At 38.8% G+C, this 23,678-nt stretch overlaps 1 protein-coding gene across 1 annotated transcript; it reads right to left on the reverse strand.

The window, feature by feature from the left end:
* Window positions 1–3,963: 3,963 nt before the first annotated feature.
* thbs3a (thrombospondin 3a) lies at window positions 3,964–23,678 on the reverse strand. The gene is made up of 23 exons (XM_017713109.1): window positions 23,404–23,678; window positions 20,909–21,115; window positions 20,219–20,472; window positions 18,678–18,780; window positions 18,501–18,527; window positions 18,282–18,364; window positions 18,117–18,168; window positions 16,858–17,006; window positions 16,614–16,754; window positions 16,187–16,261; window positions 15,789–15,941; window positions 15,570–15,680; window positions 12,354–12,461; window positions 11,989–12,148; window positions 11,212–11,330; window positions 10,168–10,220; window positions 9,477–9,679; window positions 8,906–9,084; window positions 8,416–8,464; window positions 7,915–8,111; window positions 7,363–7,535; window positions 5,638–5,777; window positions 3,964–5,100 (listed from the first exon to the last, which is right to left on the reverse strand). Exons 1-23 carry the CDS (start codon window positions 23,495–23,497, stop codon window positions 5,039–5,041), a joined length of 2,892 nt encoding a protein of 963 aa, XP_017568598.1. The 5' UTR covers window positions 23,498–23,678; the 3' UTR covers window positions 3,964–5,038.

Genomic DNA, 23,678 nt, shown 5'->3' on the forward strand with positions numbered 1-23,678 from the left:
GGTGGTTGTGCCTAAGTAAAATGGCCATATTTGTGTTGTGGACATGGCAGTCCCTGATTCTTATCACCACCACTGTAAAGAAATCGGAGTCTGTAAGTTTCTCTACAGTGAATCATTTTACATCAGACCACGGACTTAATTTGCATCTCAAGCACTAAATTATGCAGAAATTTTGAAATATTGGTGGAATTCCCCTTTACTGGCCCATAGGATCCAAGGGTCCAGTGGAAAACTGCTGTCCTGGTCTTTTAAAAAGAGTTTGATGTACCGTGTACACACTGTTCAAAGCATACCCCTCGTCCTCCTGTCCATTCGGTCCATATACTGTCTCTGTTGGAACAAAACCAAACAGAAGAAAGAAAAACGTTCTTAATAATGGAAGTTAATGTAAGTTAAAGCAGTTATTCTGTTTCCAACAAGTTTGACCATTTCTGTTGGTCCATTCATCAGAAAAAATTTAACTCAATGTAAAGGGAATCTGGTGTTTTCAAAAAACATTTAAAAAGCATGGTGATATGCAAACTAAGCAGCAAAACACCTTGTTTTGAATACATTTCACAAAAAACAGCATATTTACATATTTCTGCTTATTCAGCCTACAGTGGTTTAGGCTTCCCCATTGACAGTTGGGTTATAAGGAGTGTTTTATCATGGTGTAGCCATTCTGAACAGGGTTGCTTTTTTAAATATCAGTCTTAAAGGTACAGTTAAACACAGCCCATTTAATTCTAATGCAGCATTTACATATTGGCATACAAAAATGCTCCATGCCTCAAAACAGTACGTCATCACCAGCAGCATGCAGCCAAGAAACCACTGTCATAGTGACAGTGTTACAGCCAAAAATGGATAATTATCAAAGCAGAACTTTAGTGATTTGGTTGTTTGTTTATGATGGATTTAAGATGTTTTTTTTTAAAGACTCTTTTAATGCAGGGTGCCCCTGGACGTCAGTGAAGAGACATTTGGTGTTTATAGCATGCAAAAACAAACAAACAAACAAATAAATAAATAAATAAGCATTTGATTTATTCTAGTAATGTCTGGCACAAGGTCCTCGCTTCACTTCTAAGTGTTTCAGATAATGGCGCCGCTCTCTGCCCTCTCTTCTTCTTGCAAGATAAGACAAAAGCTGTGATAATGATGCTGATGGTACAATTTTCTATTTCTGCTCCACTGAAAACAATGGAATACATGTTGGTGTCGACTGCATGTAAATACAGCATCAGTGATAAAGAAAAGGTTGGAAAATGGTCATTTAATAATGAATAACAGTTGTTTGGGGTACATTAACTACAGAAATATCGGAAGTGAATGCTATAATTCAGCATGTGAGGTCCTTAAACAAGCAAGTATGATAGCCACCTTAAAAACCAGTTAATAGAACTTCTATAAAATATTTGACAGAACAGTAATGGCTTTTATTTGAAATTTATTTGAAGTTCAATAAAATCTATACTTGAAAGCAACCAAGTCAACACCCACTCATTTCTACAGCGCAGCTATGTCTATTTACTTCACCTCACCCTCATTCAATGACTCTCCAAAATGTCTAATTTACTGAGACAAGTCTGCTCCACTCTCTTCATTGTGTTAAATGGGGTGTTCCATTGTTTACAAACAATAGCTGATATTTAAAGCGATTAAGAGAGGCTCTTTTTGTCACTGATAATTGGTTGTGATATTCAGAGCTGTGCATGAAAGTTTTGGAGGAAAACTCCACTGGTGACCCTCCACTACCACCCCACGCACCCCTCCATGCAAACACACACTCAGTGATGAGCCTCTTCAGAAAGGCCTTTCTCTACTTTTATTATGTCTTCAGATTAAATTCAATCCAGTTAGAGCTCCCTCCAGGCTGAGGTCAGGCTTCTTCCTGTTGGCTGACAGCAGCTGTGACACACACTTCTCAACAGGTGGAAGGGCACTGGGACTCATTTGGGTTAGTATGTGAACAGAGGCCAAACCAGGACACGTGAAGTGAGCAGTTTGTCATGAAAGTACAGGTTTTGTTTGGGGTATTTGCCATTAATAGCATACTTTATGCTACAAATTGATAATCTGGCATGTAGGCTGGATCTTTAGACTATTTAGGGCACAGTCGATTTCTCCATTCAATGTTTCAGGTACTACTGCACTTTTTAGATGTTTTAATGTATCCAACGATGCACATGAATAAAATAAATTATTTTTATAGTAGTTGACTGAAAGACAGCAACTGTATGGCATAATTAGCATATTATAATCATGTGCAACCACATTTGAACATAAAAAAGTTTGTGTTTTTTATTTTATTATGTTTATTATTTTATTTCAGATCATTGCAGAAAGCTAACGCTGTCTGTCCCCTTCTCTTCTCTCCCTCCATCTCTATTTCTCTCCTCCCTCTGCTCTGTTTGCTCCCTCTCTCTCTCTCTCTCTCTCTCTCTCTCTCTCTCTCTCTCTCTCTCTCTCTCTCTCTCTCTCTCTCTCTGCTCCGCTGAGCATTCTCTCCACACTGCTCTTTGTTGACTGTGCTGATGGGGGCGGGGCTCTGCGGGACGGGACTCCTATTGTGCGGGGAGATTTGGGGAAAGAAAGGCAAGAACCGAAACCTCGGTGTTGCAGACGTGCCAAAAGCGAGCAAACGGACTACGGTAAAGGTAGGAAGAGCTGCGTGTGGAGGAGTGTGCGTTTAAAATCTTTTCTTTTTGCGTAAAATCGCCCGAGTTCTACAGTTGAGGGCAGAGCGCGGCGGTCAGCAGTGGTTTCACGGCCATTCTGTGCCATTGGGTGAGTCACAGCATTGTTTTGATTGTTACTTTAAGTTAAGCGCGAGCAAATCGACCGCGTTTAGTTTCTAGCTCGCTGTGGAATTGAATGGCAATCTGGTATGTAAGTCATTAGCTCGTGTGGGGAAAGTTAACTTTTCCATGGTAACGCGCTTTAGTCGGGCTCTTTTGTAGTTCGCCAACTACAACGTTTCTAAACAACCTGTTGTCTAGGAAACACTGCGTTGCTCGTTGACGCTCCAAGATACGTGCTGCACGAACACACGCGCTCGTCTGTGTATTGAAAATGGTCAATTGCGTGTGTTTTACGAATTTAGCGGTGGATTTTAACGAAATCTAAAATTTAAAAAGCTTTTTTCATACTAAACCTACTTGGGGCCTTTCTGGGGCGGGGCCACGACAATGCCCCGCCCATCGCGCTTTCCCTCTTAAATTAATAAAAAAAAAATACAGTAAAAGCCTAAATTAATAGGGGTTTTTAAATTAAAAGTATTCATTTAACATCTTTCTGCTCAAATGTCTCACATCAAATATAAATGTACAATGGAAAATTATTTTTTCAGCCCTCTGCTCAAACAGTCTTTGTTGTGTAACTTATGCCTTCAAATAATAAAAGCATCTTTCTGTATGGATATGTCAGCATGCTTAACACCTTCGAAAAGTATTAAGTACAGTAAAGTCTAGCTCCTGTGTCTGTGTGCTGTTCGCAGATGAACAGCGTGTTTGTCCTCAGCTCCTGCCTCATCTATTCCACGTGTCCCGGGGCCTGGCAGGCTCGGGGTGCGGTGCACTGTTGTCCAATCCCCCACCAATATTGCACTCGTCCCGGCCTCCCAGTCCACGAGGAGCTCACAGCTCTTTCTGGAGGCACAGAGGCTGACCAAGGTTTATAATACCACTGGACAGCAGGTAGACCCACTGTTATCACAATCCCACTCATAGCAGCAGAGAAGCCAGTAACAACAGGTCTACACGCAGGAGTTCTTTTTGTGTTAAACTAATTTCCCCTCTCTGTTTATTTCTTTCTGTATGGATTTAGGTGTTTTGGGACATTAGGTCTCCTGAGAAAGTCTGTTAAATGATTTGATAATAAAATCACTTTTATTCGTCAACTAAAAAATTGCCTTTGTTTGTGAGCCTGTTTATAGTACTGTTTTTGATTCTTTAAAAAGAATGCATGATTACGTATCAGTAAACTGGAATAAACAGTGGTTTATTTGGCCTAGAATACCCATATCCATCCTAAGGGTTTAACTGTTTAAGGGAAGTAGCACATATAGGCATGATATGTTAGTAAAATAACATTAAAATGATAAAACATGATAAAACATCTTGTCGAGAGCTATTACTGTCTTTTTGTTATACAACTCAAATGCAACTACATGATTAATTACATACTTAGAAAGGAGTTACATTTACAGTTTTCATTGTATATTGACAAGTTTGAATTTCTTTGCATAAAACAAGACTGTATGCAAAACATTAACTTCTCCTAAAATTTGAATTATAATTTAAATGTTGATTTAAATTATTGAAAGTTTAGAATTTAGATATTTCTCAATTTGTTTAAACAATATACATGAGATGATTAACAAAAAATACATGTTTTTGTTATTGCCGATGTTAACAGTGAGGTCTAATAGTCATCTACCTCTGTTTAGCAGAAACATGTGCACAAAAGGGACAGAGATGACACAGGTTGGGTCATCAGAAAAAGTGTTATTTGGCAAATCGGTATCTTAAACACATTATAGCTTATGATATTTACACATGTGGGACAACAAAGACAGGGCAAGAAACTGCCCATTAATGCTGTCCCACAAGGAACAGTCATCCTGTTAACCTTAGTTATCATCGTTAAGATCATCATATAACACATCTTTACACGTCCTTCCTTTTTCTCGCTACTTGCACATCACCAAACACACATACATACATACATACACACTCACTCTCACTTGCACACACCTTCATACATGGCCTGCTGCTCCTCCCTGCTACAGCACACTTGTTCTTATAATAAAAAAAAGGTCAGTTTGTCCTTTCTGTGCTTTTTCTTTGCCTCTTCAGATTCGGAGGGATGTGGTGTCATTCTTTCTCTCCTTTGATCTTGTGTTTCCTTTCACACAAGAGCTCAGCAGTCTCACTCATGCACAGCGGCCGGTCGGGAGACTTGGAGCGAAGTGTGGAGACTGTGTGAGAATGTGTGTGTATCCATGTGAAAAGGCAGTGCGGGTCAGGGTGGCCATCTATGAGTCTCTCATTCTTCACACTTGAATGTGCATTAGAACCTGTTTATGTTGCGGCTGGAAGTCATCAGGCACCGTATCTGTACAAAGACAAATATGAATAGTTTAAGTGCTGTAAACTTGTATCATCCTGTAATGTCTTTGTCTTGTAACTACATTTTCATAAACATTTATTAATAAAGACATCAGTTATTGATTCTAGATCCAAAAGTCAGCTCAAAAATGTTTTAACTCAACAGTTCCAAAATGTTCAAATTTAAAATATGTGCCACTTTAATTATGCTGCAGTTATCTCCATAAGGTAATGATGAAATATGATTGTTTTCTGCTGCACCAATACTACTACTACTAGTAATAACAACAACAATAATAACAATAATAATTATTCATTTTTATTCATATTAATTTATTAATATTATCAACAACAATAATACTCATAATAATAATAATTATGATGATGATTATTATTGTTGTTGTTGTTGTTGTTATTATTGATAATAATAATAAATTAATATTCACTATATCCATAGTGAAGAACGTTGGGTTAAAAAAAGGTTCCACTGTAACTCACAGAACCTTTTCTGGGTGCTATAGAAGCATGTTTGCTTAGACTGTACCATTGCAGCGGTAGCGCAGGTTGGACCAGATGATGTTTTCTTGAGAGAAGCAGAAGACTCCAAGCCGTCCTCCTCTCATGGACGTGTCAATCACCACATCAGAGTCGGCCACCATCTCTGTTCCCTCAAAGAGCTTTACTCTGCCATGTGTATAAACATAAGAGGAACTATGTTTACCAAGTCTGCTACTGAGCTAGGCCTCTGAGTTCTAGATTTCTTAAACTAGACTCAACTGCACTTCAGTAACTCCAGTGATAACTGATTAATAACATAACGCTATAGCAGTCAGTGTAAGCTCACATGCATAGCAGCACTCCGTGAAAGAGAGACGTGGTTAGGACAGAATGAGTGAAGGCCGTGGTCGCTGGTGCTTGGGGTACAGCAGAGGAGAGTGCTGTAGGAGTTGGAAGGATGACGTGATGCTTTAGGGAAGCTGTGCTGAAGTGAAATGTAGTGTATGTGTGTGTGTGTGTGTGTGTGTGTGTGTGTGTGTGTGTGTGTGTGTGTGTGTGCGCGCTGAGCTCTATTCACTCCTCTACGTGAATACAAAGCAGGTGTTTCTCTGTGTGTGTCTGAAAGAGCTTGGAGTTTCACAAAGCACTGGCGCTACGCACACACACAAGCCTAACAGAGGGCCTCCCTCCATCTCATGTAAGCAGTAATGTGCACAGAGGAGTGAAAAAAAAAACTGTTTTGAATTCAATAACAACATCTTTTCAAAAGACTTAAAACTAAATGATTGGGATCAACTGTTCTCTATACATATGTATAACTATGAATATATAGTCTGTTAAATCTTCTATGCCATATTATTTTGTGATTTTCTGGAAACACACCTGTGTCACTACACCTAATTGGCATAACACTAGATTACAAAGGTATATGATACAGGAAATCAGGCATGTTCCTCGTTCTCTACCGTCCCTGTTCTCTCTGTCCCTTGCTCTGTCTTTCCAGCCTGCCCACTACAGTAGTTTCCGTTGGATCTGCATATCAACAGGCACCAAGGAAATTCTTGCCAAGGATTTCATTGGCATGGCAACCATAACAATGGAAGGCCAGGGGGCCCAAGCACTCAACAAAGTCAGAGGTTTTGGAGGGCTGGAGGAGTAGAGGAGGGGTAGCTGAAAAGAAAATTTTAAGGACAACCAGCCAGACCCCCCATCTTCCAGCTCACCATTGAGTATTTTGTTTACTTCCCATTGGAATCAGTGCATCTATTAACTGTATACAACATAGCACCCTCTAGTGGCTAAAAGGAATCTTCAAAATACACTGAAACCTTTTAATCATGTATAAGCAAAATGTAATAAAAGTATATATTTGTAGATTAGATTATGTAGTCATGTTCTGTAGATAATTTGATAAATACTGTAAATAAATATGCATTGTATGAGAAAAATATATGTACAGTAATTCAGTAGACTGAAATAGTTCTTGCAAAAATCTTTCCATCCCCCCCTGTGCCCCATTATCATGCCACTTTTCAGTATTTCATGATATTTCTTTAAGATGTCGTAATAAAACATGTGTGAGGTCATAAACAAAAATGTGCGGTCAGTAATATTTTTGCAGATTATACAAATACTAGCAGCTAGAAACTAGGCAGACCGCATGTTTACTTGGAGCAATTTCATGGTATTGAGGAATGCAAATGGTAGTTTAGGTCAAATTTGTTCTCTGGAGACTTGGTCCTAGCACAGGCCCAGTTTCAGACAGACTAACCTGATGTAGCCGACTTGTGGCCGGTGACTGAGCTGCCAGCGGTAGGAAGTTTTGTCTTTCCAGCCGACGTTACGTGGGTCCTTCCACAACAGCTTCACCTCACCCTCTGTGTGTCCTGTGTGCCATAGAGCATTACGGAGAAACTCGCCAGGCCCTGTACGGGACTTCACTGCCTGCAGGGAGAAACAGCACATCAAATGTACACCTTTATTACAGTGTATCTTTTTAACAAGTAAATAAATTTGTATTCCATCCATCCATTATCTTCCGCTACTTTGTATACCAAGTGTCTCTAATTCATAACATAATTCAAACATAATACAATACTTTATTGGGTCTATATGTGGGTCTACACTTCACTTCATCACTCCATAACTTACATATTAAGTTCACAGTAGTTACTGAATACTGCAATAAAGGATGTAATTCACTAGAATAATGCAATAATGAATCATGACACTTCACCGGGTAAAAGTGCAGCTTTCATTGGGAAAAAAGTCCCAAACAAACTGAGCTTTGCCAAAATAAATATAATCTGACTGGCACCTCTACCTTAAGCTGTAGGCCAGGCTCAGCCAAGGCTCGAAATGGTATGGACTGCCAGTAGGTTTGCTCTGTCTGTTTCCACATCACCACATAGAAGCTGGAAGAGTCCTGGTAGCCGAAAATAAAGCCAGCGTAGTCATCATCAGTGACGGTGTTTATGTGGAAAGTGCCCTCAAAGTCCACTCCATTAAATGCTGTGTAGCCTGCAGATGGTCCAGTTTTGAAGGGAGAGATAGAGGTGAGAAAGCACACTGAAAACCCTAACCATGTTATCTCGCTGTACATTATCACCATACTCCAAAGGAATTAACCCATGTGATTGTCTGATTATATGATAGCCTAGGTGTAAAATATTAACTTATATGTAGGGTGACACTAAATGTGGTAGTTACGTAACTGTAAAAATAAGCACTTGAAGATTCTTCTACCACTATGGATGCAAATATTGCTAATGAAGAGAAGGCAAGTGATTGGTGTGTAAATGCTGGGCTTTGAAAGACTACCTACCAACTGCCAGTCCAGGGTCACTGTTCATTGTCTGAACAATCTCCATACCCTTAAAGTCAAACAACAGCACTGAATAAGGTCTTATTATTATTTTAAGGTTTTATTCTTATTTCAAGTACTAATAATTCTCACAGTGAATTATATGAACAGTTCATATTATATCCTATTTACTTGCGTATTTATTTTACTGATTTACTTATTTACTTTTTAATCATTGTTAAAACAAAAGAAACAGGCAGGGATGAACACTGCATCATGCTCAATAAAAATACTAAGTATTATAAACATGACAAAAATGACAAAAAGGTGGAGTAATTGAAATAGAACTTAACCTTCACTGAATGTAAACCCTCTTCTGCCAGGTACATGTTAATTCACATTCTCTGTTTGAAAAATTATGTAACACTCCTGGGAAAAACACACAAGGATAGGTACTATGTAGAGATCTGAGCTCTACAGTGATTACCCTCCTCAGATAGGTGGGACTCACCTGGTTAAGCACCACCCAGTTAGGATCAATCTGGGCATCACCCTCAGGGTCCAGTATGACAGTCTGATAGGCCCTGAAGTCTGTCAGTGTGACCTCAGCACTCTCAGGACACACGTCGATCAAATCCATCACTGCATCATTGTCAAAGTCATTCTCACACACATCTCCAACACCATTACCTGTGATGAACAGGAGAGACAATGAGTGAAAAGAACAGGGGTGGCTTGAACTTGGTTACATACTTACTCTGTAGGTTAGAGTGATCTGACACTGTGCCTCTTCCTCAGCATACACACACACACACACACACATATTCAACATATAGTGTAAAGTCTCAGAAGAAGTTACTGCTGCAAAGTTTGACAAACTGCCTATTAAAATCTTTGACTTCAGAAGAAGCACTTGATACGCTGCAGTTGTCTTAAAACTTTTGGAGATAGAGTTCTTTTGCATATGACATATTCATATCATATTGCCAACCGCTACTGCTGTATGGAATGTTAAAGCAAAAGGCCCAATAATGTACTGTTTTGTCAAGTTGCAGGTAAGGAATTTCTGCTGGATTCATTACCGTCCGAGTCTTTCTGGTTTGGATTGGGAATAAGCCGGCAGTTATCAGGGCCAAGACCTCCTACACTGTCAGCATCAGGGATTCCATCATTGTCATCGTCATCATCACAGTCATCTCCAATACCGTCATTGTCCGAGTCAAGCTGAGAACTATTGGGAATATTGGGACAGTTGTCTCGAGTGTCCTGATGTCCATCCCCATCGCTGGTCAAAGAAACAGATAAACAAAGTGGGCTAAACTAAACACATATACAGTGATCAGGATATTGCCAATAAACCATTTTACATGGATAATAAGCATACAAAAGCAGAGAAGGAGCTTGAGCTCTACAGCGGAGGAGATTACTGCTTGTTGTTATTGTTCAAAGACACTAGGTGGCGCCAAAGCAAAGTGGTCAGGCAAGTTGAATCATATTACCTTACACATGAATTAAAGTAGATCAAGTAAAGCATTCGGCTACCCAGCATTTTGTAGTTTAATAGATCACTAAAGCTTATTTTGGGCTTTATGAATAGTTCCAGGTGGTGTGCAGAAAAGTGTTTGTGTCTTTGTGAATAAACAACGTAAAGCAAGTACATTGGGTGACAGCTGAGTCTCAGGCACAGCAAAACAGCCAATTTGTGTGTGTGTGTGTGTGTGTGTGTGTGTGTGTGTGTGTGCAGGGTGTGTGCGCACACATGCTGAAACTTACATGTCCTGATTGGTGTCACACACATCTCCCACAAGATCGTTGTCTATGTCAGTCTGCAAAGACATAATTGTTATAATACCCATTTCATTACAGTTATAACAATTAAGTTGGACTCCAATTAAATATATCTTGTTTACAAACATAGAACAAAAGCATGTTTCCAATTTGGTTTCACAGGCATGAATAAAGCACAGGCATAATCCATTTGAAGTCTAGCCTTAGGCTTAATCTGGTCTGGGAAAGAAGCCCACAGTGCTCAAGAAAAAAGGCCATTTGTGATTTAAAATGTACAGCTAAAACATGTGGTGAAACCTATAAACAACAATTAAAGGATTTGCACTGTTTTTTCCAAATTTCTGCATAATTCATTTACTGAGATGTAAACAAAGTCATTCACAGCAGTTTGATGAAAAAGGTTCATTGAAGAGAAACTTACTGACTCAGAGTTCTTTACAATAGTGGTGTTAGAAACCAGGTACTGTGATGTTTACAACACAATATGACTTGTGAACCTGCATGTGTCTTCTGAGTGTGTAATATATATGTAATTTAAACAATGGCAAAAAAGAGCATTAAATATAGAAAAAAGTGTTGGTTTTTTTCATTAGTTTGCCTAACAATACCCTACATGACCTCTACGCCATGAGCGGATTTATAAAATTACAATGCCTTGTTTTAGGCCAAACCCTTATCTCAAAACTACCGTAAAGCAATTTCTCAGACATCAGACAGCGCTACTGGTAGCCAATTCATGCAATAACATTAAGAGAAATAGCTTTCACAGAATTAAATGCTCCCTATCACCACTGTTTGAATAATGTTCAACACATTTCTCAAGAACAGGGCAATAATTTGCATCTTCATAATTTAATCATGCAGTCATTTTCTGAATAAAAAGTGGTGGAATTGCTTTAAATTGTAAAAATGTTTCTGACAATCCAAGAAAACTGCTTTAATAACCTCTGAAAAAGCAATAATAGTCCTAAAAAGTCCTAAGTGGGCCTATTCAAGGCATTGTAATTCTACTTTGTGAAGTGTGAGGACCTGCATGGGGTTGTTGATCTCAGGGCAGCTGTCACAGGCATCTCCCACTCCATCCCCATCCCGGTCTGTCTGCATGGGGTTTGGCACTTTGGGGCAGTTATCCAACACATTCTGAACACCTGCAACACACAAACACAAACAAACACACACACACAGATGCACACCAGACACAGATCAGACACACAACCTTAAGGCACAGAAAATGTTTTCAGCTTTAAAAATAGCTTTAAATACACTGCTCTGTACATTAGGTAAACATAATGTTTATTTGCACAACTGTAATATAGAAAACCTCCCTTACTGTATAACTATACAAGTCCTTTGGACCGTAAAGCAACTGCACAAATGTTAATTTTTACAAATGTTCATATCATTTAGTAATATACCGTGAATAATAGTTATGATGTGTCTCATCAGACCATGCGCATATGTACATATTCACATATTCATCTTCTTAAGCTCCTTTATTCTATTAGTTCTGTTTTTCCACTTAGTTACTATTTTTTTGTCTTTAGAATATTTGTTAGTATGATAAATAGTCTGTGTGCTTCTCTTGTGTGTTTAATATGTCATTAACATTTGCACTTACCTACAATATACAATATACTTGGTGAAATAACCTGATTCTGACATTTCATGACAAATGGATCAATAGACGTGCTCCAAAATACTTGGAACAAAATCTTGATGCATTAATGTGTATTAAATTTCTGAATGTTCTTTTCTTTTTCCTATATAAAGTTACCATTTCAGGAACAGAATCTTATATCATCTAACCATCTCCATCAATGTCGTTGTCGCAGGCATCACCCTCTCCATTGTTGTCGGTGTCTTTCTGGTCAATGTTGGGCACGTTGGGACAGTTATCACACGCATCCCCAAAAGAGTCAGTGTCCGAGTTCTGCTGGTCTTTATTAGACACCAGCCGACAGTTATCCTGGTCAGTTAAAGACATCAGCACACAGTGATCCCACCTCACTATATACCAGTAACACTACATTCCACAAAATCAGTGCTATGTTTACATGTAAAACAGCAGTGGCGGCAACTGTTTTTATTTTTAGCACAAGCTGAAGGCAGCAACATTACAGTTAAATAGATGTTAGACAGCAGAGTCAGATACTACAAATCTCCAAGCATACCTCCACATTCTTAATGCCATCTCCATCAGCATCCTCATCACACTGGTCACCTATACCATCATTATCTGCATCCTCCTGACCTGAGTTAGGTGTATAAATACAATTATCCTGTACAGGAAAGATGACAAATACCCAAAGATCACACACACACACACACAAATGACGATGATCAAACAGCAAGACTGATGTTGTACAATTATGAGTTCATGAGAAACTTCCAATGTTTACTACCTACTACTAAGGGCTACCTACTACCTACTACTAAATGTGAACAGCAGATATAAGGCTGAAGTAAAAGAAACTTGTTAGGTGAAATCATGGTCCTTTTTTCTTTTTTTTTTTGTTTGCCTACTTTTCCCTCAATGTTAACTGCTCCCCCCTGATAAGTGTCCAAATAACCTAATGGTTATCAAACTGCTTTTCATGCTGCTGCTCACACAATGTCAAAGGACAGCTGAACCCACTTAAAGGGGAGTGCTAACCACCCAGTTCTGTATACATGACCACCTACAATTGGCTAGAATTAGTCTAAATCAACAAAGGACACAGTCATGTTTCCCACCCACTAAGAACACAGCCAACTCCTGGCCACAGACTACTGTGGTTGTGGATGCAACTTTCTTCCCCAACTGTTCCACTTAACAGTCAAAAGGAGTAGTTATTAAGATAATACAGGCATATACAGTGGGGAAAAGTGTATTTAGTCAGTCACCAATTGTGCAAGTTCTCCCACGTAAAAAGATGAGAGAGGCCTGTAATTGACATCATAGGTAGACCTCAACTATGAGAGACAAAATGAGGAAAAAAAATTCAGAAAATCACATTGTCTGATTTTTAAAGAATTTATTTGCAAATAATGGTGGAAAATAAGTATTTGGTCAAATAACAAAAGTTCATCTCAATACTTTGTTATATATTCTTTGTTGGCAATGACAGAGGTCAAACGTTTTCTGTAAGTCTTTACAAGGTTGGCACACACCGTTGCTGGTATGTTGGCCCATTCCTCCATGCAGATCTCCTCTACAGCAGTGATGTTTTGGGGCTGTCGGCGGGCAACACGGACTTTCAACTCCCTCCAAAGGTTTTCTATGGGGTTGAGATCTGATCTGGCGACTGGCTAGGCCACTCCCGGACCTTGAAATGCTTCTTACGAAGCCACTCCTTTGTTGCCCTGGCAGGGTGCTTGGGATCATTGTCATGCTGAAAGAACCAGCCACGTTTCATCTTCAATGCCCTTACTAATGGAAGGAGGTTTGCACTCAAAATCTCACAATACATGGCCCCATTCATTCTTTCATGTACACAGACCAGTTGTCCTGGTCCCTTTGCAGAGGAACAGCCCCAAAGCATGATGTTGCCACCCCCATGCTTCACAGTTGGTATGGTGTTCTTTGGATGCAACTCAGCATTCACTCTCCTCCAAATACGAGAAGTTGTGTTTGTACCAAACAGTTCTACTTTGGTTTCATCTGACCATATGACATTCTCCCAATACTCTTCCGGAACATCCAAATGCTCTCTAGCAAACTTCAGACGTGCCCGGATATGTACTGGCTTAAGTAGGGGGACACATCTGGCACTGCAAGATCTGAGTCCCTGGCAGCGTAGTGTGTTACTGACAGTAGCCTTTGTAACGTTGGTCCCAGCTTTCTGCAGGTCATTCACTAGGCCCCCCCGTGTGGTTCTGGGATTTCTGCTCACCGTTCTTGTGATCATTTTGACCCCACGGGCTGAGATCTTGCGTGGAGCCCCTGATCGAGGGAGATTAGCAGTGGTCTTGTAGGTCTTCCATTTTCTGATTATTGCTTCCACAGTTGCTTCACACCAAGCTGCTTGCCTATTGCAGATTCAGTCTTCCCAGCCTGGTGCAGGTCTACAATCTTGTTTCTGATGTCCTTCAACAGCTCTTTGGTCTTCACCATAGTGGAGCTTGGAGTCTGACTGTTTGAGGTTGTGGGCAGGTGTCTTTTATACAGATAACGAGGTCAAACAGGTGTCATTAATACAGGTAATGAGTGGAGGACAGAAGAGCCTCTTAAAGAAGAAGTTACAGGTCTGTGACAGCCAGAAATCTTGCTTGTTTGTAGGTGACCAAATACTTATTTTCCACCATTATTTGCAAATAAATTCTTTAAAAATCAGACAAGGTGATTTTCTGAATTTGTTTTCCTCATTTTGTCTCTCATAGTTGAGGTCTACATATGTCAATTGTTAATTATGTCAATTACAGGCCTCTCTCATCTTTTTAAGTGGGAGAACAATTGGTGACTGACTAAATACTTTTTCCCCCACTGTACAAAGGTTTAGGTATCCCTTGCCAAACTGAATGTTCTGTTGATTTTCTAAGTGAAAATAAGTTCACACATCCACTGTAGCGAATACACTTCTGCACATTTTAATGCACAACTACTGTTTTGCTGAATTTAACATTTTGGGGGACAAACACAAAATGTGGAGTGTGCAAACCATTATGGCACATTTTATATTCAATGTTTTTTGTTTCTCAAAAAGGTAAATTCAGCAACTGACGGGACATATTTTATAGGGACATTTGGCTTTTACTGTTTCACTGTACTTGTGTAAATACAAGCATTGCTATCATAGCAAAACCTCATAAGTTCATGACTCTGGCTATTCAAATATCTCCCTTATAATTCTAGATCATGGGCCAAATGCAAAATACATAAAAAAACAGATTTAGACCATATCTAGAATGCTTATAAACAACAACCAGTGGATGTACACTGTCTAAAAAACTGCACAATAGCAAGAATTTAATGTTATTTGTCTACTATGCTATTATCTTTTTATTATTTTTTTTATCAATTGTTTAATTTCTCTTACTGTTCCTTATCATGTCAAATAAATATTGCTGTCCTTTTAGTATAGATTTCCAACATTTTTATTTTGGGTACTGCTGTTTATTTTTGCACTCTGTTTTAACTAGTTATCAAACTTCAAATAAAACAAAATCTCAGGACAAGCACAGGAAATGTCAAGCATCATTACATTCCTGCCATATTGCCAATACCTATAAAGCAGCACTTTGCTTTACTACACCACTCAGGGCAGAGGTTCTGACCCATGCTAACTTTTCAAATACATGAAAGCAAAGGCAGCAGTTACACTTTCACTTGCAGCATACACATATAAAGCTGTGTGAAAAGTAACAGGCAAAAAGCACACTGGAGAGCAGGCAGTGTGGTGATTTCAGACCTGTTTGCAGTGCTTGTCATTGTCCATGCAGGGAAGAGAACGGTCAGGGTAGCCATCAATGTCAGTGTCTTTACCACATGTGTTCCCATTACCAGCCCAGCCCACATTACACTGAAGAAAGAACACAGAAACTCCTCAAACCAGTCATTCAGTAATGCTCAGCCGAGGCATGTGAATTATAAGTAGCAATTAAATAGTAAAAATTCACAATTATTTTACCGCACAGGACACCCCCCCGTTCCTCTCGATGATACAGTGGGCGTTAGAATCACAAGGGTTGAAACTGAGTGTGGCACAGGACTTCCGAGGAAGACAGCCAGCAGTCTGATTACCTACATACCCAACTTTACAATGACCACACCTAAACGAACCCTGAGAGAGAGAGAGAGAGAGAGAGAGAGAGAGAGAGATAATGAAACAGAAATAATGAAAATCAACTGGCAATTTTACAGCCTCTGGAGTTCTTGATTTTCTTTGTTTGCATTGAAAGTCTGTTTTATTTATACAGTCTAGGTAAGTAATCCTGAATCAGTTTGCATGTAATTTAGTCAATGTATTCCACTTAATCTCATTGTGATATTCAATGTTTTATCAAATTATCAAATTCAAATACTTACGATGGTGTTTACACAGACAGAATTGGCAGTGCAGGCATTGGCAACTTCAACGCACTCGTCTACATCTAAGCATTCCTATGAGAAAAAAGTCAGTAATGTAAGAGAAAGATACTGTGTGACAACCTGTGTATCATAAATATCCTCCACTCATAGTTTTCATATAGAAAACTACATTTCTAAAATATTCAATGAGCATTGCTGCTGTAACAAAGCCTTGTATCCCCAAAATGTAAAAAAAGGTAAACAAAAACATTTATTTAACGTTTTTATTTCTTAATATACTGATAAGTAATTGTGCACTATTTCTGTTGATCCATTTATCATTGAATGGTCACATAATGTAATGAGCAGATATTTTAAGTGATTTAAACAAAAATGACAAAGTTTTGATCTGACAATGACAATACGCATGTGTGCTTCTTTGTACCTGTTTGTGGTTCTTGGCAAACTCTAGGCCAACCCCTGAGAGAGGTGGACCCCAGAGTCCTTGTGGGCAGGGCTCACAACTGAAGCCCTTCACTGTGTTTACACACGCACTGGGAGAGTAGCAGGGTTGAGCCAGCATGCACTGAGAGAGACAAACAGCAATTATACTATTATATGTTAATTTCATTAATGTTATTTACCCTGTTGATTCACAGCATTTGTTTTTACCCTGAAAACATGCTCACCTCATCAATGTCATGGCAATGGGTGCCGTTGCCTGTCATTCCCTCGGGACATGGCCCACAGCGATATCCTGGGAATTCAAACGTCTCCATGCAGGCCACACCTTTGAAGCAGGGGTTGGGCTGGCAACGGGACCGAGCCTCATGAAACCCTGAACAGAAAAGCAAAGAAAGAGGCCAGAAGAAATCATTGGTAAATATTGGTATAAGGATGGCTAATATGGCAACAGCAAAATACTTGAAGACATTTTCATTACACATGACCATGATACTGTGAATTTACAGTAGGACAAGTTGTATACAACAGCAGTGCCACACTTTGAGGTTATAAAGAACTATGATATGAACTATGATAAATATTTACATTTAAAATTTTGGAAAAAATAAAACAGAACAGAAAAAAAAATCTAACATTTGGTAAAAAAAAAAGATTACAGCATAATAGGCTAAAATCCAATCATTTGATTCTTACTATTATTGTTGTTTGCAGACTTTCTATAATTGATCTAAATCTGTATTTTAAGTATGCATGTTGTTCACTGTTCTAGAAGTACTGATATTTATTCTCATATTCTTTATATACATGAATATATTATTCATATAATGTATTGTCATATTGCCAAACACTTTGGTAACGTTTTGTAGAGATAAACAGATTAGTTCTAAGATTACACTTAAAGTCCCAGTCAGGATGCTGTGAGTATCACCCGTTATTTTATTTAAGTTTTGAAGTTTCTCAGATTTTATTTAAAGAGCAGAGAAAGTTATTTTCTTTAATTTAAAGTCTGACCCTGTTATTTTGGCCAGAGCATCAACTTGAACACTGAATGTAGCATCTCAGACTGCCAGTTAGTTGTGATTGTGCTGTCATGTACACAGCACATGGGTGTTTATTTGCTTCTGACTCTAACTCATCTGAAGGCAGTTCACAAGCTCTGTGTTATTAGGTTAAATTTCCCCTGTAAACCTAAGGCAATGTTTTTGATAATGCATGTTACAATTCAAACTGCAGATCATCCATCCATCCATCCATCTTCTAAGCCGCTTCTCCGTCAGGCTCGCGGATCATGTGATTTGAAAATCCTGCATATTGTGGTTTTGAGATAAAACCAATTCATCCTTCAGCTCTACTTTCTTTTACAGAAGCTTTCAGTACAATCTGCCAGGTCAGTTCTGTTGCTCCAGTCACGTGATGAGTATTTTTAAATCCTGCTGTTTATGAATTTCAGGGGCTCAACAGAGAGAACTGCAGAAACACTCACCACACACTTGGCACTCCAATATAGTGTTCCTAATGAGAGACATCTCCTTCACCTATACTTGGCAAAAGGACATGCATATTCAGACTGACCTACACAGAGTTGAATAAAAACAGATATTTCCATAGTTAATGTACACGTCTCCCACCCAGCCACACAAATGCACACCTGTTCTCTGATGTCCTCTCGAAGCTCACCCAGGATCTGGTTAAAGATGATGAGCTGTCCAATCAGAGCTTTGGTGTGATCACCTGTTATAACCAAACAACATCTGCTTTATGTGTCTGTCTTACAGTGTACCCACTCAATAAAGAAAAACAAAACAAAACAAAACAAAACAAAACAAACAAAAAAAAAACACAATAACTGGAATGGCTATAATCTCACCTAGAATAGAGTTTGCCTCCCCATTTACTGTGATCAAAGCAAAGACAAATATTAAAAGATATAAATGACATTTTTACATCTAGAACTTACCACAAATGTTTACTAGGGGAACACCCTAGAATCCAAACACAAATGTTTATCTATAAACACTGTATACTTGTGGGGCTGATGTATTACCTATGTTGTAGGCTGAGGAGTCACCCTGAAAAGGGCAGTCAGTCAGAGCTCCTGCTTTAGCTACACTGCCCCCTAGAGCCAGTTTGAGGGACTCCACTGACCCCTGTAACCACAGAGTCATGCTCAGACAAGCAGCAACACACTTATTATTGATATCTTTTCCTTTCACGATAATTTTCATGATTATTTCAAGTTGGCCGTTGAACATTCTCTCATACAGACATGCTTATTTAAAATCTAAGAAACAATCTAAGAAAAGCTCTACATAGTCTGATACTGTTGCTGAACTGTACATTTAGTGCAACGAGAAAGCATGTAGAAAGCTATCATTAGCCCCTTAAACTATAAGGACTTGTCGGAAGGTCTAGATTTCAATTACTTACTCTTCTAACATATATAGTCTCATAACAGTTACTGAGTACTTGATCTATCCATGCTCCTCTCACAAATGCATTTTCTCATAGCTACTGTTGTGAAATTCGAAAAGCTTTACAGGCCTAAATCCCATTCAATGTAATGCAATCAGTATCAATTTGCAATTTGTATTTTGTATTTGTTTTACTTTGTATGTGTCTGTCAGGACAAATCAAATACAGTTTATTTTGTGTAATCAAGATTTTTAGGGATAAATGCCTGATTGACAGACTAAGCAGAAAACTCACTCACTTTAGCAAAGCTAATACTGCAGTCTGCAACACTAATTCCTGAAGAATGGCTGAGATTTGCTGACATTTATCCCATCATACCTACATCAGACACCAACATTTTAAAACAGAAAACATGACAATATTCAGGTTATGTCAAGAGAGTCAATCTACTCTGTGATGGTAAAGAAGGGAGATAAATCAGTCTAGCTTGAAATTTCAATCAATTAATTTAGCTAATTTAATGCTCAGTAATTAACAGAGCTGAACATTATATCAGCTAAAGCTGCTAAACTTTCAGCTTCGCCTTTTAGTCAAATATTTACATATTTATTCCAACAACCTTAAACACACAACAAAGTAAACTATACTGCTCATATACTTCCATACATATACAAACATACACATGAAGTTTCTAATTAATAACGTACTGTAAATTTAGTTATTTTAAGATTTTAAATTTGGGGATTTTCTGTAACGCTTGTCCAACCTTAGTATGTGCAAAAGAATGTACTTGTGGGAGGAGCATGTAAGGTCACTTAATAATAGTCTGAAAGTGAACATGAATCAAATATTTTTTTACCTCGTTAATTTATGTTTCTGGTCATATTAAACATGATTTATTATATCCTATAATTTATTAAGACTAAATGTTAGTTTTTTCTCTAATCTTCGTCCAACATCCCCACCTATCACTGAGCAAAACACTCTATTACCTCAGAAAGCCCCTCTGATACCATTATTCACTTAGACATATGTCCCTGAAGGGGAGATTTTATGCTGAACAAGATTAAAAAGTGAATAAGTCTCTAAGGTGTTAAGGTAAAGGATGGGTGGAACTCAACCATGGATTAAAACCATCTGAAAACTGCCACTAAAATGCCTCAATAAGCCCACCTGAAGCCGAGTGTATGCCTTGTACCCGTTCCGAATCTCCACCAGCTCCGCCTCTGCAGGCAAGGGGACCAGTGGGGGCAAGCGCTGGGCGGAGTCAGCCAGACGGCAGTTGACGTAGAGCTCCAGGCTGAGATTGTCTCTGCGTAGGCCTCCCACGCGCAGAATTATGGACTGAGCTCGCCCATCCGCAAGGTTAGCGCTCTGCAGGTTCACTGTGTGCAGCTTCCCATCCTCACGAATGTACCGCACCAGAGCTGGCAGAACAGCCATTTAGTAATTACAGCCTTTATTATCAAGCACCTCATGCATACGTTTGAAACCAGATATTAGCAATTACAAACTGGTTAGTAATATGCCAGTGATTACAGTGTACTTAACTTTGCTATTATGTAATCAGGGACGATTTATGTAGTGCAATGGGGCCTTTGTGGAAGGAAAAAAGAACATCAATGTGTGCTAATATTGTAATAGAGGTTGATGGTTACCCTCTGGTGACCCGAATATTAAGTCTTTTTAAGAGGAACAGTAAGTGCGTTGTTCTTAAGACCTGGCACTTATTTGTTGTACTAGTCTGACCTATCTTGCCTTCAGCCAGCACTGCAGTGTACCACGCTATAATACAAAGAGCATTACAGTATCTAACCCAGTCATCATGTTTGACGTTTAGCCTTAAGCTTAAAAAAAAAGCACCTTTGTTGATCTTGCCCATGATGGCGAGCTCCAGGTACTTCTTATTGTCCTGCTTATTGTAGAAGCCCAGCAGTACGCCACCCAGTTTGGGAGGCAAGCGGAAGGTGGAGACGATATAAAGATCACTGGAAGTCTTGAGAGCTCCAGACATCTTCTCAACAGCAGCCACATTCTGCTTCACATCCTGCAGGGCCAACATGTCTATCACTGAAACACAGAACAGGAAGGATTTAGTGTTGTCTCAGGCACCCACAGCTTATAAGTTAAGGTGAAGCGGTGAAACTTTTCCAGACAAGTTAAGTGCTGCTCCTTGTAATCAGTATTATTTATGTTATGTCAAACACTCATAACTCTTTTTTCCCCTCTTTTTTCACAACATTTGAAAATACTTGCTGCCCTATAGATGTTGTTCACATTTCATGACCAATAGACCATCATTCCAAACACTAAATATCGGCATACGCATTATGCTCCATGAAAACAGCGTCAAATATTGTGATGTTATATTATTGCCATATTGCCAAGCCTTAACGGAAACTCTTTTTTTATATAATGTAATGGAGAAATCTTACTTGTGTAATCCCTTTCTTTTAGAGTGGGGCTGTCACTGTTGACTTTATGAGCACTGGAATAATGCAGCAATTATGTTTGTGATTAATGGAATAATGTTTTTGTTCCTAAGGCCAAGCAACAATATCACATCTTGTACACCTTTTAAAGATTCAGACATTTTACTTAAAATACTAAAAAGGAAACATTTGAAGAGCCTCATATATAAATTAATAACACTATATAAACATTAACAAAAATAGAAATAAACTATGTGGAAAAAGTGCATTTAAAATGTGTCCTTTAGTTTTTATTTCTTACTGTTTATCAGAGGATTTGCAGGTATCAGCAAATTCAAATGATGTTTTTTTTATAGCAAAAATGCTTTTTGGGCCATTTTAATGCCATTTTGTGAAATCTTTAATGCTGCTTTTATGCCGTTGAACAACATATCATAGCTTTACATTTTATATAGCAGCAATGCAGAATTATTTAATTAAGTAACTTGAGAACCCCCTCTATGACAATGCTAATTTTCACCAGCATTTCTATTATTAAATTATAGTACTTTTGTTAGCGGCAAGCTAGAAATGAACGTTTCAGTTCTGTCAATACTTAAGCCAGCTTTACTTAAACATGGATATGGGAAGCATTGTAAACTTGTAACAGACACCCAAGTGACATTTTCTTTACGTTGTATGTTGCCATTTTACAAAATGAAATGTTTTGGTAAAGTCTGACATCTTTACCATGATCTATAGAGAACTATAATGTTCAGAGAATGTAAATTTTAGAGAAATACTTGCAAAGCAAACATGAGTGCAAACCACCTTTCTGTGTCCATTTTAAGCCTTTAAATTGCTGGCGCACCCAGGCTTTCACTCAAAATTCAAACAGACAGTTTGTATTGTTTTCCATGTCATGACTTAGTAACAGGCCTTTGGATGTAATAAGCCTTGGAATTTAAGGGATTCCAACCACTTCTTTATTACAAAGAGCATTACCATCAAAACTGACCCAAGTACCTCTATCCAAGTGTCAAGTCTACACCATGTTGGGACACCCAGTTCCTGCCTAAGCAGCAGGGTAAAGACCCCTGGTAACTTTTCCAATAAATCTCCCCCATTGCCCTTCGCCTTGCCTCTCCTTACTCACTTCTGACATACTGACTCACTTACTATCAAAACGTTTATACAATTGGCTGTGGCAGGCCAGCAGGAGCACAGCCAGGAGAAAGCTGAGTGTGTGAGGCTGAGGTAAGGACAGAAGGAAAGTATGAAATGAGGGGCAGGAGCAGGCGGCAGTGGGAAACCTCCAGGCTCGTAGACTGGAGTCTCACCCTCAAACTTCATGCTGCACTAAGAATCCAGACACTGGACAAAAGCTGTCACAGGCACCAGTGAATGGAAGATTTGAGAAAGATCAACACATGGAACACACACACATCAAAGCAACCACATTAAACGTGGAAACCACTGGTTTTGCACATTTAGTCTGTATGACATGAAGAAGGCATTTCTGATTTGATTGTGAATGAGTTTTTCTATATTTTCTTATTTAACACATTGCCTGTAAGCAGTAAAATAATTAAACCAGTAAACTGATACTAAACCATTGTCCTGAAATCCAGGCTCTTAATGCCTACCATGGAAACCAGAGCATTAATACAGTAATGAGATGTGAAAAAAGTCTACAGTGATACTACAGGTTTTTCCAAAAGCCATCAGCATCTCACTGTAAATTTGGACAATTGCTACAGTTTTCTACAGGTATTCTAGATTACTACAAGACAGCGCTACATGCATTACACAGATGTATACAGCAAAATAAAAAATGTATAGTTTCTAAAAGTATTACTCATTAGTCATTTTGATAAAGGATAAGTGATCAAGAAAGTAGTAAATAAAGTTAGTAGTTAGTTTCAGCCTGAGATGTAACTTGCCTACCTTGTGGGTCTTGTTTATCCAGAGGTTCACCCCAGCAGGCCAGCTGCACCATGCTCAGTATAATCCAGGCTGGCACGTATCGTTTAGCATTCATGTCTACGAAGAAAGAGCGCTGGACTCACTCAAACCGGGATAATGACAAACTCCCGTCAGAAAACCGGGGAGGAAAGTAACAGTGAAACGTTTGTGAAAGCAGTGAAGTGAAAATGCTCCTGAAACTGCTCATGTAGAAAGCGTGAGAGGGGATGTAGTTGAGTGATGTAGTTGGGTCGAGC

This window comes from Pygocentrus nattereri, chromosome 3, assembly GCF_015220715.1.
Source record: "Pygocentrus nattereri isolate fPygNat1 chromosome 3, fPygNat1.pri, whole genome shotgun sequence".
In the NCBI taxonomy this organism is placed as follows: Eukaryota; Metazoa; Chordata; class Actinopteri; order Characiformes; family Serrasalmidae; genus Pygocentrus; species Pygocentrus nattereri.